The 13,995-nt window shown below is 43.0% G+C and overlaps 1 protein-coding gene across 4 annotated transcripts; it reads right to left on the bottom strand.

The window, feature by feature from the left end:
- Positions 1 to 350: 350 nt before the first annotated feature.
- galk1 (galactokinase 1) lies at positions 351 to 12,979 on the bottom strand. Of its 4 annotated transcripts, none has more exons than XM_069722467.1 (8): positions 12,649 to 12,979; positions 12,268 to 12,457; positions 12,062 to 12,181; positions 11,437 to 11,572; positions 11,169 to 11,350; positions 8,821 to 8,971; positions 8,581 to 8,743; positions 351 to 1,724 (listed from the first exon to the last, which is right to left on the bottom strand). In XM_069722467.1, exons 1-8 carry the CDS (start codon positions 12,811 to 12,813, stop codon positions 1,650 to 1,652), a joined length of 1,182 nt encoding a protein of 393 aa, XP_069578568.1. In that variant the 5' UTR covers positions 12,814 to 12,979; the 3' UTR covers positions 351 to 1,649. The 4 variants fall into 4 exon arrangements, 2 of the variants coding, with proteins under 2 accessions (XP_069578568.1, XP_069578569.1); XM_069722468.1 differs by lacking the exon at positions 351 to 1,724 and adding an exon at positions 6,849 to 6,934; XR_011312062.1 differs by lacking the exons at positions 8,821 to 8,971; positions 11,169 to 11,350; positions 11,437 to 11,572; ... (1 more) ...; positions 12,268 to 12,457; positions 12,649 to 12,979 and adding exons at positions 3,941 to 5,050; positions 6,441 to 6,934 and having other exon boundaries at positions 1,644 to 1,724; positions 8,581 to 8,724.
- Between the last annotated feature and the right edge of the window lie 1,016 nt (positions 12,980 to 13,995).

The raw sequence follows: 13,995 nt of genomic DNA, 5'->3' as shown, positions 1-13,995 counted from the left end.
ACCTTTTAAAAGCTAGCCTAACTAGCCTAGCCTCATTTTGTTCCAGTGTGTTGTTACTGCCGTCTGCCTTCTAGTGTTTACTGGCAAATGTTTCTTATTATGCAAAAATACAGCGGTACCTTTTTCATTTAAAAAAAACAACAACAACCCATAAACATTCACAAACACACACACACACACACACACACACACACACACACACACACACACACACACACACACACACACACACACACACGTAGGGCAATACAACTAGTCCTCATCCTCTTGTTTAGAAATATCCAGCAAAGATGTGTTCAAAACAACTGAAACAAGACGTTTTTAAAAATCAAGACACCAGAAGATGAATATGACTTGAAATCTCATTTATTCTCAAAATTCCCCAAAATTATACACCTTCATTAATCATTTTGAAGAGCGTCCGGCTACGATAACCAGAAATTAAGACTTCCAGTACAACCAATGAAAGAAAAATTCAAAAGTAGAATTGGTTACAAGTTTGTATGAGGACAACGAAAGACAGCAGCTCAACTCAAATGAACTTATACAAATATTTTAAGTCCCTGTAAACCCGTCACACGTCTAACAATGGTTTTCATGTAATCTGCCTGAAGGTCTTGTCAGGACTGTGAGGCCGAGTACACACCGACGTCTCGCTTGTTTGTTTTGCTATCACCTGTCAGGGTGAAAAAGTTTAAGAATTTGTCCATTTTATTAGCACACAGAGTTTGGTGACATCGTGGCTTCACAGCACATCTCAGCTCAACATCCACGTGAGCACAGGCCTGATTATCAGAACAGTTATTATTACCGTTACTTCATTTTTAAACACAGAACACAGCTGAAGGTGACAAACGCAGATACTTTATTTCTTTATGAAGTTGTTATAACTTCCAGCAGGCAATCAGAGCAACATTATCACCCAACTGGAGGTTCGTGAGCAACTTTTTAAAGTCCAATATTGACTCTATTTTTATCTCTGTTTTGGTTTCCATCATAGACTGTTACATAAAGAGGACAACATGTCAGCTCTCCAAAAGTGAAGCCAAATTACTTGCAATACCCCCTGGTAGCTTTTTGCAGTATAGGTCATAAGCCCCGCCCCCTCCATGGTGGCAGATGGAACTGTAGGCAAACTAAAACCTGGACTGAATTGCACGTCTCCACCCTGTTGTCGCTACTCCTACTCCTCGTACTCTGGTCGCTAAATTATACTACTAGCGCAAATGGCAGCGCCCATATCTGCAATATTTTTACTTCACTTTTTGTACAGGGGCAGGAAGTAGTTGGGCGTCGTCCATCTTTATAGTCTCCAACTGCATCTGTGTGCTGTTGGCTGCTGAGGAGGTCATGTTCAGAGGGATTACAAGGCTGAGACAATGTATTCTATAGAAATTATACTATATGAAATAAATTTTATGAAATTAGCCTGTATTTTCACAGTACATGGAAGTCAAACATTTGCTTATCAACAGCACATGATAAACCATTGTGTACATTTGACTGGAAATGGAAATGTTTCACTGTAAAGGCACTTTAGCAGAATGCAGCCCATATTAGCAAAAATACAAATAAAATGGATCAAAAATCCAATCAAACAGCCTGTAAAGGAATCAGCTGTGTTCATGTAGCAGAGACGTTGACGGAGTTCAGGACAGAGTGAGAGCTCGCGCTCCTGCTGAAGGAGTCGTGACATAGAAAGTCGGAGTTCCACTGTATCGCTCCTGTTGGGAAAAACAAACACATGAATACTGTCACTTTGAGACAATTATTAATCATGCATTAAAAAAGAAAATCCCTAAATCTGAGAAGTGAGAATACTTTTGTGCACTATGTTGATAACCAAGTCATTCTTCTCACAGTCTGAGGTAGGAAGTTCAGAGGCAGCAGGATGAAAGGAGCACACAATTTGTTTTTGCAAGTCAACACCTTCCTCTTCAGCTGAGACGCATCTTTTCCGCAGCGACAACTGCTTCCTCCAGAGACAAAAAATACATTACTCATGTGACTTCCTCCTGAAGTCATTCAAAAGGCAAACGGATGCCCTCCCACGAGGAAACAGGCCGTTTATCATGAAACTCTGTAAGAAGCTAATTATAATGTGTAATAACTTCATGTCCATTTTTTAGTAGGTAGACTTTTTTTTATTAATCTTCACCAAATCTAAACTAATTTTAGTCTTTCAATTCATTACAACTACAAAAACACTTTCACTTTTGAAAAAAAAAAAAAAAAAGTAGGTCAGTAAAACTGGAAGTTACAAACTTTCCCGTATGTTCTATTATTCAGGTTTACGGCTGAATTTGTGGTTGTAATAGGATTTTATATCTCTTGTACTCTAAAGCTGTTCTCATCTACAACCCCGTTTCCAAAGAAGTTGGGATGCTGTATAAAATGTAAATAAAAACAGAATGCAATGACTTGCACATCATGCAAACACATATTTAATTGGAAATAGACCAACGATAACATATCAAATGTTGAAACTGAGAAATGTTTTTGTTTTACGGAAAATATGTGCTTACTTTGAATTTGATGGCAGCAACATGTCTCAAAAAAGTTGGGACAGAGTCAACAAAAGACTGGAAAAGTTGTGTAATGCTACAAAAACACCACCTGGTTGAACATCTAACTAGAGATGACTTCAGAGAGGCAGAGTCTCTCAGCAGTGAAGATGGGGAGAGGTTCACCACTGTGTGAAAGGCTGTTTGGGAAAATAGTTCAACAATCTAAGAATAATGTTCCTCAAAGTCAAACTACAAAGAATTAGTGGATTTCATCGTCTACGGTTCATAATATCATTAAAAGATTCAGAGAATCTGGAGAAATCTCTGAACACAAGGGACAAGGCTGGAAACCAATATTGGATGGTGGTGATCTTCGGGCCCTCAGGCAGCACTGCATTAAAAACACACTATTCTGGAGTGGAAATCACTGCATGGGCTCAGGAACACTTGTGAAAACCATCGTCTGTGAACACCGTTCATCGCTGCATTTGTAGGTGCAGGTTAAAAAGAGTAAAAGTAAAGTAAAAAGAGGAGGTGATGCAACACAGTGGTAAACATGACCATGTCCCAATGTTTTTGAGATGTGTTACTGCCTTCAAATTAAAAATAAGCATATATATTTTTATTAAAACAAAATTTCTCAGTTTCAACATTTCGCATGTTGTCTTTGGTCTATTTAAACATGGTTTTACATGATTTTCAAATCATTGGATTCTATTTTTATTTACATTTTACACAGCGTCCCAACTTTTTTGGAAACAGAGTTGAAGATGTTTTTCTGTTTCTGTTGTCAGAGGATAAATATGAAATAATGATGGTAATTTGTCCCATTAAGACTCCATGTTAACCAGCAGATACTTCCAAGTCATTTCCAAGCTGCTGCTCTGCACTACATCAATTCAGATTTTGTTGTCACAACATCATGTGACAATCTAAAGACACTGGCTCAGCTGTTATTACAGATATATTTACATGTTAAATGGTCAGAAGCAACAGGATATCTTTCCTATTTTTTCTCTGCTAGCTACCTCCCTACCGACGGAGCAGTTGTGCACAGGCGGTTTAATTCAGGTTTGATTCCAGGTTGCAGTGATATTTAGGTGGAAACTGTGTGTAGTGTGTGGATTGTGTTTCATAGACGATCTGGCAACTTGGGTAGCGTCAGACAAACATACAAAACTAAGAGATCCACGTGTGACGGACCCACGACTTTGCAAGAAAATTAAAAACGGGAGGATGCAGAGAGTTGGCTTTTAAATACATGAGGGAAAACAGAAGTGTCAGCAGCAGCAGGTCTGGTCTATGTCGTCATGATTGACGGCTGTGATTGACAGCTGCTGTAAATAAACATGTTGTCGAGGCACCTGTGGACATCTGTTTGGAAAATGTGGAAGGACGGTTCCTTTCTTTAACTGAACAGGAGACCGTCATACCTCGTCTCCGGCATACGCTCAGAGGGCTGCAGCCTCTGGAGGCGACAACCTTCACCAGTCAGACAGCAGCGCCCGTTTCTGCTCTAGTTTGGCGTCACTTTGATTCAGCAAGAAGTGGTGAAGTGTCATCCGTCTTTATAGGCTGACAGTTGATTGGACTGCACTAATAAGGCAAGGAAGACTGCTCGTTAGCAAACATTGCAGGTTTCAAACACCCCATTTTCTCATTTTAAGCGTCCCCGATGGGATTTAACAACGCCATCATGAAGCCACCTTTCTCCACTGCTGGGATCAGAAATCTGACAACGAAGTCTTTGTTCTGCATGCAGATCTCAGTCGGCCGACTTCCAGGGTTAGCTACAAACTAAGCTAACACGTCCAAAACAAACATTAGAAAGAAAAGAAATGGGCCTATTTCCCAAAAAGTAATAAAGTAAAGGTTCTTAAACCTTTCAGACCCTGAACCATCATGTGCCAAACCAAATTTAACAGGTAGCTACAGATACCAACTAGTTTCCGACGTTAGCATTACGTCAGACCGTACATGGCTCAGCACAACTTCTGGTTGGTTTTAATTGAACTGGTCGGTGATTGGTTGAGTTGAACCATCTGTACATCGTCCACTCAGCATGTTCCCGTGTTTTCTCAGCACTTGACGAGTCGAAGTGAAGTGCAGTTAAGAATTTCCGCCGGGTCTGGAGTGACCAGATCGACCTTAAACCCTTCGGCCAGAGACGCCTTCAGCAGCTCCTCCACAAACCCCGGCACGTCCGTGATGTCACACGGCCCGCGCTGGACGTTCACGGCGTCGTCGGACTGCACGGCCTCGAGGTCGGAGACGGTTAGCCCGCGGTAGCGCTGCTTGTCGTACTGGTCCTGCGGGAGCTCGTCGGGCCTCGGCACCCACTCCAGTCTCAGCCGGTTCTGCCTCGGGTTGCACGGATGAGGGCTGGTGAGACCCTGGGATGTCCTGTAGCAAAAGAGCTCACAGAGCAGCGCTAGGAAAGCCCTCCAGGTACAAAAGAGGTCCACTGTGAAGGATCGAACTGAGCACGTGCGGAGCTCATAGTTTTCTGGCCCATGGCGCAAGTTAAAGTGGAGAACACGGACCTGGAATGAGAGGGGAGAATATGCTGACTACACATTCTCCAGAGTGAACACAAACAGAAAGAATAACGTCCTTCTGTGTCTCTGAATGTGCAAACAGGTGCACAAACACAACTTCCGCACATATTCTGTATTTACAGTAAACACTCGCTCTAAAGATTCTGTGCCGCTCAGTGTTTTTCTAGTTTTAAATCTGCTAACAGGAACATTTCCCCACTAAAACCCCCAATCTGATTCTGATAGTGAAATACTCTTGTTCTCCAGTCCAATCAGAACGGAGAGCTGAGGTCTTCTTTGTTTCATGAGCATGGCCAGTTTAACTTGTTAGACTGCTACTGGTCAGCATTGTGGTCATTTGACCGGAGACCACTTTATTTCAGAATATACATCATGTGATCAAAGTGCCCCTCCATTGTTTAGTTGGAGCCAAGAAACTTTACAGAAGAACTGTGTGTTGACAGTCTGACCGTGCTAAACCACAGATGGAAAAGTCACGTTTAGAAAGGAAAGACGGCTTGAGAGCCTTATGGTGCATTTCCATCACAGGAACAGGAACCGTTGGAGATATTCAGTTCCACTTCATTCCCTCAGAAGAAACAGGGTCGAAATAAAGTTTGGAGGCGGAGCCTGTACTCTCTCAGGGGCTTTGGGGCAGGTCTTCCAGCACCACACGTTACTGACCGGTCAACACAGGTGCTTTATGCAGCATTTATGTACACCTGACTTTTAAAAAAAAAAATCAAACCGTAAACACGATTTCTTTGTATTTTTAATCCAAAAGTAATGAGGATGGAGGAGACTAACAGAGGTTATGACTGTTGGACCAATGAAGTCCAGGATCTGTTGTCATTGACAGGAATTTGAGACCGTTCCTTCGATATATCAGCAGACTAATTTGCTTAATCTTCACAATGTGCTCGAGGAACTTTTACTGCGAGGAAGGTTCCTGTACATTAGTTGTTAGAACTTTTAGTGGAAAAGCACCTTTATTCTACACTGACATTAAAAAGAGGGTGTGATGAGTTCTGATGGGTAATATTTGTATTGATATTAATAAATTCTTTATTTCAAGCAAGGCTACTGTTGGAAATTCACTCGCAACAATTTGGTTTTTAATCAAATATTGGACCCTGAAAGCAGCATGTTCTTCTTCTCTGTATGTTATTTAACGGTGGTTAGCAGGTAGCTTTTAGGTGCATTACTGCCACCTTCTGACGGGAGCAACGCATTACAACCAGGCGGCAGTAAAAGCAGGACAAATAAGGAAGAACGAAGGTCGCAGGTACTAATTTATTTAGTAGATTATAACGAGTATTTGTGCCCCGTCTGTACTGGCTACCACATAACCATAACTACAACTGAAGCAGACTGACATGTTGCTTATCAAACATACCTTGGAGTCAACATTAACAATTATCATGGCTCCAAGCGGCCCTCCTCTGAGGCTGAGAGGAACTGAAGTCTCGTAGCGGCGGATCTCCTCCAGCAGGGGGCGTATCTGGAAGAAATCCGCCTCCCTACACAGCAGCGCCAGCTCTGAGAAGTCGTCCGGCAGGTCCAGGGAGCTGGAGCGCAGGAAGTTCAGGATGTACCTGAAGACTTTCCCATCGCGGTCTATGAAGACGTTTCCTCTGTTGTCCCTCAGCGCGGGGATTTGTCCCGTGAACATGGCACCTAGCATGGAGTCACGGCAGCGGGTCAGCGTGTCCAGGGTTGTCGTGTAAATTTCTCCACCGACGTTCAGAGACACGGGGTCCTGGAGAGAGCTGCTGTTGCTGTTGTCGTCGGGAGAGTTGAGGTTCAGCATCTTGTAGGCGAAGCTGTGATTTTTAGGATCCGGTGAAGCCTCCTCTGATGACGACGATCCTTCTGCTCCGGTCAGGAATGCTGTGGAAGTTTCAAGTGTTTCTTTTATCTCCAACACAGACTCACTTCCTTTGACAGTCAACAAGCCACAGCGGTCACCGGGATACGGCCGAGTTTGGAGAGATGCGAGGAAATCTGTGGAGTCTGATTCCAAAGATGAAGATTTATAAAAACCGCCGTTTCAAACCCACGAGGCTCATCCTCATGAAAGCAGGTGTTTCCTGTGTTGATCTGCGGCTGAATCTACATCTTTGTTGATGAATCTCCGTTCAAACTCTGGTTTCAGCCGACAGCACGGTCGGACTGTGTTGAAGGCAGCCGGGCCGCAGTGACCGGACCAGCATGCTAATAACTGGACACTTCTGGCTCCATCTCCACCAAGCTCGCTTTTATTCTCAGCTCAGACCCCCTGATCTCTCTCTCTCACACACACACACACACACACACACACACACACACACACACACACACACACACACACACACACACACACACACACACTGGAGCTGCCTGAGCAAGACACAGGGGACAGGGCAATTTGTCTGAAATGCCCCCTTAAAGTGACAGGCGGGACACTGGAAAGGTCTTTTCATCCACTGGGAACAAATGAACAATGTTCTCAGAAACACAAAAACAAAGATTTTCCAGGAAACAGAATCAGAAAAAAACTAAATAAAAAGGTGAATTTCCCGACTAAACAACAACAAAACTGAGTTTGTTCCACCTTCTGAACACGCTGCAAAATAAGAATATCAAGATAAATATTTAAGAAGTCCAGTAGAGCTCCTACAACGACCACCTTCAACCTAAAATTACAACAATTATAATAGTGACAAACTTTCAAACACTATTATGGGTGAATTCTACGTTGTAATACTTTATTCTTGGATCTTTAACTCTTGAAAATCACATGCTTTAAGTCTGAACGTGCAGAAGTAGAAACCCAGTTCAGGTATCAACCATCCTAAAATCTTCCTTCAGTTGAACTTCCACCCAAATGTACGAAATCCACACTGGTCGCCATGGCAACCGCCAAGAAAACCATCCTGACAAACTGGAAAACTAAACAAACCATCCGCACCAGTGACTGGCTAAACCTTCTCAGAACAAATATCAACAGGAAAAAATAACCGCATGTCAGAAGAAACACGTCTCGTTTATCAGAAATCGAAATCCCAACTTCGACGTTAGCGAGTTACACATTACAACCGGGCGCCAGGAAAAATGGGAAATAAGGAAGAACGATAGTCGCAGATACGCAATGATTTTTTTTTTATAACAACTATTGGAATATTTGAAAGTCATGTTCCAAATTTCTCAATAAAAATTCAGAAATGTACATACAAAAACTTATTGCAACACACACACATTAATAAAATAATGACACGTAACGAGACTAATCACTGACAAACAACAACACCTCCGTCATCTTAATACTGAAGGTGCTCATTGAATGTTGGATGTTTTAGTAGTTAACGCTAAGAGCAGCATGTGTGTTTGAATATTGACCAACCTGATTCCCAAATACTCTTTGTATAGTGATGATGATCCAGTTTACATTCTGTGTGTGTGTGTGTGTGTGTGTGTGTGTGTGTGTGTGTGTGTGTGTGTGTGTGTGTGTGTGTGTGTGTGTGTGTGTGTGTGTGTGTGTGTGTGTGTGTGTGTACCTGCATGTGCAGGATGGTCCTGTCGATGGCGTGGGCCTGCAGCAGAGTCACAGTGCATCCACCGAATCCTCCGCCCGTCATGCGGCTGCCGAACACTCCCTCCACCTCGGCGGCTGCAGACACCAGCTCGTCCAGCTCCCTGCAGCTCACCTCGTACAGATCTCTGACCGGCAGACACAGTTCATCACACTTTCTCCTCTCACTAGTGACTGTGGAGGAAACCGGCTGCTTGATCTCTACCTCAGAGAGTTGTGGCTCTCCACCATGAGCTTTCCAAACTCCCGGTAGGCGCCTCTCTTCAGGGCTTCGGCAGCTTGAAGCGTTCTCTGGATCTCTGCGATGACGTGACGAGCTCGTCGGTAGGTCGCCTCATCCAGCCGGCCGCGGGCCTCTGAGAGAAAACAAGACCGGCTTCACTGACTGGTCATCGACAAGGATGGAGATAACAGGTAGAAAGTGCAGAGAAGTGTCGTTCAAAGGTACGAATCAAACGAGTGAATGAACGGCTCAAACAGCTCAAATGTGATGGAGAGCAGTTGAAAAAGTCAGCAATTCATAAACTGCTGGAATATCTAAATGTACAACCCTGTACCCGAAAGAGTTGGAACGCTGTGTAAAATGTAGATAAAAACAGAACATAAAATAATGTTTTATTACAAATAGACCAAAGACAAAATATCAAATGTTGAAACTAAAATGTTATTGTTTTATGAAAAACATATTCTCATTTTGAACCTGATGTCAGCATCACGTCTCTATAAGTTGTTCCGGGATCATGTTGACCACTGAGCTGCATCAACTCTTCTTTTAACAACACTCTGGAAACGTTGGGGAACTGAGGAGACCAGTTTCTGGAGTTTTGAAAGGGAAATGTGGTCCCATTCTTGCCTGATAGAGGATTTCAGCTGCTCAACAGTTCAGGGTCTCCTTTGTTCATGTCCTGATGCTCCAGATGTTTTCAATGATTGACAGGTCTGGACTGCAGGAGGCCAGTTTATCAGCGGACTCTTCTACTAGAGAACCATGCTGTTGGAATACGTGCAGAATGTGGTTGGACGTTGCTCTGCTGAAATAAACAAGACCTTCCCTGAAAGAGACGTTGTCTGGATGGCAGCATATGTTGCTCCAAAACCTGAATATATCATTCAGCATTAATGCTTCCTTCCAGATGTTCAAGCTACCCATGCCATGTGCACTAATGCATCCAGTACCATCACAGATGCTGGCTTTAGAACTGAAAATTCAAAACGAGCATATATTTTTCATAAAACAATAACATTTCTCAATTTCAACATTTGATATGTTGTCTTTGGTCTATTTGCAATAAAATATGGGTTTATGTGATTTGCAAATCATTGAATTGTTTATATTTATATTTCACACAGCGTCCCAAATGTTTTGGAAACGTAAAAAAAAAATACTGAAAATGCAAAACAAATATATATATATTTGCAAGTTTTCTAAAACAAATAATTGTGAGGTCAGTGTTGAAAAAGCAAAACAAAATGGATCAGCTTCTGTAACAGCAAAATTAACCGAACCAGCGACAGTGAAAAGTGAATGAAAACCAAAGTGTAGTGAGTCCACTTTTAAATAATCAATAGTGTAAAATAACAGTTCAAATAAACAGAAAACATGATGGGATGTGTCTCTGAGGTTATTTGGTCACACATGTTTATTTAACACATATTGGCTTCTTATGCAAATTCCCTAAATCTCAAGTCATGTTTACTAAGCTTTAATCTCTTAAAAAGGTTATAACATGTGAATCCTCAGAGTCCATCTTCAAAAACCATTTGAACAAGGTGTGTTTTTGGACTTTGGACTGAACCCGTCTGCATGTTTCATGCCTCGTGTCTTTACGTGAAGATCAACTCAGTCTGACTGAAGCGTCACGTTACAATGAAAAGACAGAACATAAAATCAGGACAGGCCGCTCCTGCATTGTTTCCCGAAGGAAGTTTAAGATGTTTTAGGACCATTTTAACCACTCAGAGCGCGATGTAATACCATGATCACACCAGAGGGGGCAGTAGGGCCTCTGTGTTTTATTAGGACATGAATTTATATCAAGTTTTTGTCAGTAAGAAGCACAGAACAGCGATTCCTACGTCCTGTATACCGTGCAGGTGTTCTGACCTGGAGGGAGGTGGGGTCATTGAACTCCTACAGTTTGCAGCAGGTCTGATGGTGTCCACTCCCTCTTTTATTCTAGAGTGGTAAAACATCTCCTGACAGTTACAGTACATATAAAAGTACTTTTAGAAGCAACTAAAAGAAAATATTTAAATAAATGACATTCACTACTTTTGTTTTCGCACCTTTGAGAGCATCACATGAAATGAACTGCCTCTCTAACAGCACCAGGGTTCAGTGAACAGAGATGTTTTTAAATGGAATAAGGACACTGTGCTGCTCTGTGGTTCTTGTTGTGCAGCAGCCATAGATAGACGTTTGAAAGTGTTTGAAATCGTGAATCATCATCGGACTGAAAACAATGTCGGCTGAAGTTTCTCAACTTCTCAACCTGTAAAGGTCCTGTAGGACAGACGGGATCAGGACAGGAAGATATAAAGACTCCTACACACCGTCCAGCTCCTCCATGGTAGCATCTCTGAGGCTGTCCCTCCCCAGGACGGAGGCGGCCTCCTCGCACTGCCTGCGTCTGCTCGGGTACTCGCTGCCGCTCAGAGAGTGCTTCACGTTGGAGTTGGTGATGAGGATGAGCAGGTGTGGATCTGCCAGCGGGACGAGGGACGCCTGCAGGGACCTGATCAAACCGCAGACAAGAGACAGAGTGAGTCCTCCTGATGAGACCGGATCCGACCCGACCCGGACAGACTGGATGTTCGTGACCTGCAGTCGATGAGCAGCGCGTGTCCCTCCCTGCCGAGGACACACACGAACTGGTCCATGATGCCACAGGGGACGCCGGCGTGCGTGTGCTCAGCCTGCTGGCAGGCGACAGCTTTGGACACTTTGTCTCCATCGTCTGTGGAAACAAAGACGAGTAAAGACGAGCAGGGACTCCAAGATCCAGACGAAGGGAAATCAGCGTGCAGCAGATCAGCAGGTGTGATTGTAGAAATGTAAAGTAGTTCATTATTAGACCTGAATCAACTTAAAGAAAATAACTGCAGCTTCTCAAAGGTGAACATTTGAAAGTTTTCCAGTTTTCTACAATAATAAACTCAAATGTTTGAATTTTTGATTCTCAGACAATAAAAAAATATAAGTGTAATTCTTCTCTTTTTTTTTACCGTTTCTGGTCATTTATATGCAGAACAGCCTATTTATTATTAAATTAAACTTATTAAGATAACTGAGACATACCGATACGAGAAATGATGCTCAGCCTTACAGGAATAACACGACAAGTGTGCCGTAGATCAAGTTACATGGACCCAAACAATGATCAGTAAACACCGGGACGTTCCCTGAGTGATGCTTCCTGACTGCAGTAACCGCTCGACTGCCTGACCTGGCTTGAGTTGCTGCAGGAAGGTGTAGAAGGCGACCTCCAGGGAGGCCGAGCTGGACAGTCCTCCGCCCAGAGGGACGCTGCTGGCTATCACCGCCCTGAAACCCGGGACAGGAGGAGCTGCAGCACACCAGACACACAGGTCAACGTCCTGAGTGACATCATCCCCTCATGAGCTGCTGACGAGTCCTGACAGGCGTGTTTACCTCTGTAGTGCTGCAGGACGCCCTTCACATAGTTGGCCCAGCGGGGTAACCCCGGAGACAGCGCCGATCCGTCTCCGGCCAGGCTGAAGTCCACCCTCCGGGGCTCGTCAGCATCCTCCGTCGCCGTTACTATGGAAACGTCCTGGCCAGAGGTTTGACTCCCCACCACCACGGTGACCAGGGGGAGCGCCTGACTCAGAAAACACAAACATGTATCTGTCACCGCAGGGAGTCCATTCAGAAGATCAGAGATGCTCGTGTTTCTGATGTATTACTGATGGGAAGAACTCAGTCCGAGCACACATCTCGGCTTTTCACTCTTGTGGTAAATTCGGCGTGAAGGTGATTTATGGTGTTGAATGAAGCTCGGTGTGGTTTTACCATGGGAAGCACGAAGCCCTGGTTGTAGTCGGTGTGCTCTCCGATCAGGTTGACTCTCCCGGGAGCACACACCGCCACCGGAGGGGCTTCTCCCCCGAACACCTGCCCGAACACCCGCCGAGCATCCGCAACCAGCTCGGACACACCCGGAACCGAACCGGCCATCGAGCACGAGACAATTCAAACGGTTTAACTCTGGTTAATGTCTGTCAGTCAGACCGGAACAAGAGCCTGAAATCCGCCCAGAAGATCCAGGAAACTGAAGTCGTGTGTGTAAAAGCAACAGAAAAGTAGAGGGACTCCTTTGACATGTCAGGTGCTTTTCACTTCCTGGTCGCGTGGCCAAAACAGTTTGTTGTGAGGCTCTGATTGGTTTAGAAGAGCTCACGTGACAAAGCAGCGGTTATTTCTGCGTTTTCTTTATTATTAATTTATTATTCAAGCAAATACATAAAATAAAAGGGCAACAACACAAGGAAATGATCATCGATATTTAATGAAAACTATACGAGCATTGGAGGACTCTAATAGTTGTGTGACGGCGACACCTGGTGGCCGCTGTGTGTAAAGGAGGAGCAGTGGTCCACAGCAGACAGTTCATTATGCTCAGTTTTATTTAGTGTTTATTTATCAGTATTTTTATTTATATTGACCAGATTCTGTATGATAATTAAACTAATTAAACTATTTTGTTCTCTTGACTGTTGGTCAGATTAAAAAGAAATCTGGATATATGCTGATTTAGGGATTAATAGTGGTTCTTATTCAATATTTTCTGACATTTACTTGACAAAAAAGATCAGTTACAAAAAAACAAAACAAATATATATATATATATACATAAATATAAACATCTATCTTGTTCCTTTATGGTTTGGAATCAGAGCCCCATTCTATGTATCATTTTATCTTCATTGAATGTCCCAAAGTGGCAAGTTTTAACAAAAGTAAATATAATTTCTGCCCGCCGTTGATATTAAATTTGGTGTTTTTATTCTCAAAAGTTAAGAAGAAATGACGAAGGCATGCTGGGAGATGAGAATATGGCAACAACGCTGCAGTAAACACCAGGAGAAGTGTTGAATTGTGCTCAACAGCCAGGGAATGAACACCCAACACATGAACACGTGCTCCTCCTCTTCCTCCCTCCTCCATCTTCCTTTTCAGTCATTAATTAAATAATAAAAAATGACCTAAAAAATAAATACTCAGCAGTTTAACAAAATATACAATAGTTGAATGAATTTTATTGTATGAAGTCATAACATGATGATAAAAGGAAATGTAATGCTGAATTTCATACTTTTATTCATTTATTTATTTTCATTGTAAAAAACATGCCTGTTG

Source organism: Brachyistius frenatus, unplaced genomic scaffold (genome assembly GCF_029030835.1).
Source record: "Brachyistius frenatus isolate BFR_SWC_R1_liver_20210118 unplaced genomic scaffold, ASM2903083v1 Contig_293, whole genome shotgun sequence".
In the NCBI taxonomy this organism is placed as follows: domain Eukaryota; kingdom Metazoa; phylum Chordata; class Actinopteri; family Embiotocidae; genus Brachyistius; species Brachyistius frenatus.
Note: the sequence above shows the minus strand (reverse complement) of the source record. Positions and strands in the feature narration are given on the sequence as shown.

Coding starts and splice junctions, on each gene's coding strand:
- galk1 (XM_069722467.1), bottom strand. CDS start 12,813: ATGGCCGGTTCGGTTCCGGGTGTGTCCGAGCTGGTTGCGGATGCTCGG. Junction 11,573..12,061: donor CCTGCAGCAACTCAAGCCAG/GTCAGGCAGTCG, acceptor TTGTTTCCACAG/ACGATGGAGACAAAGTGTCC. Junction 1,725..8,580: donor GGACCATCCTGCACATGCAG/GTACACACACAC, acceptor TTTTCCCAACAG/GAGCGATACAGTGGAACTCC.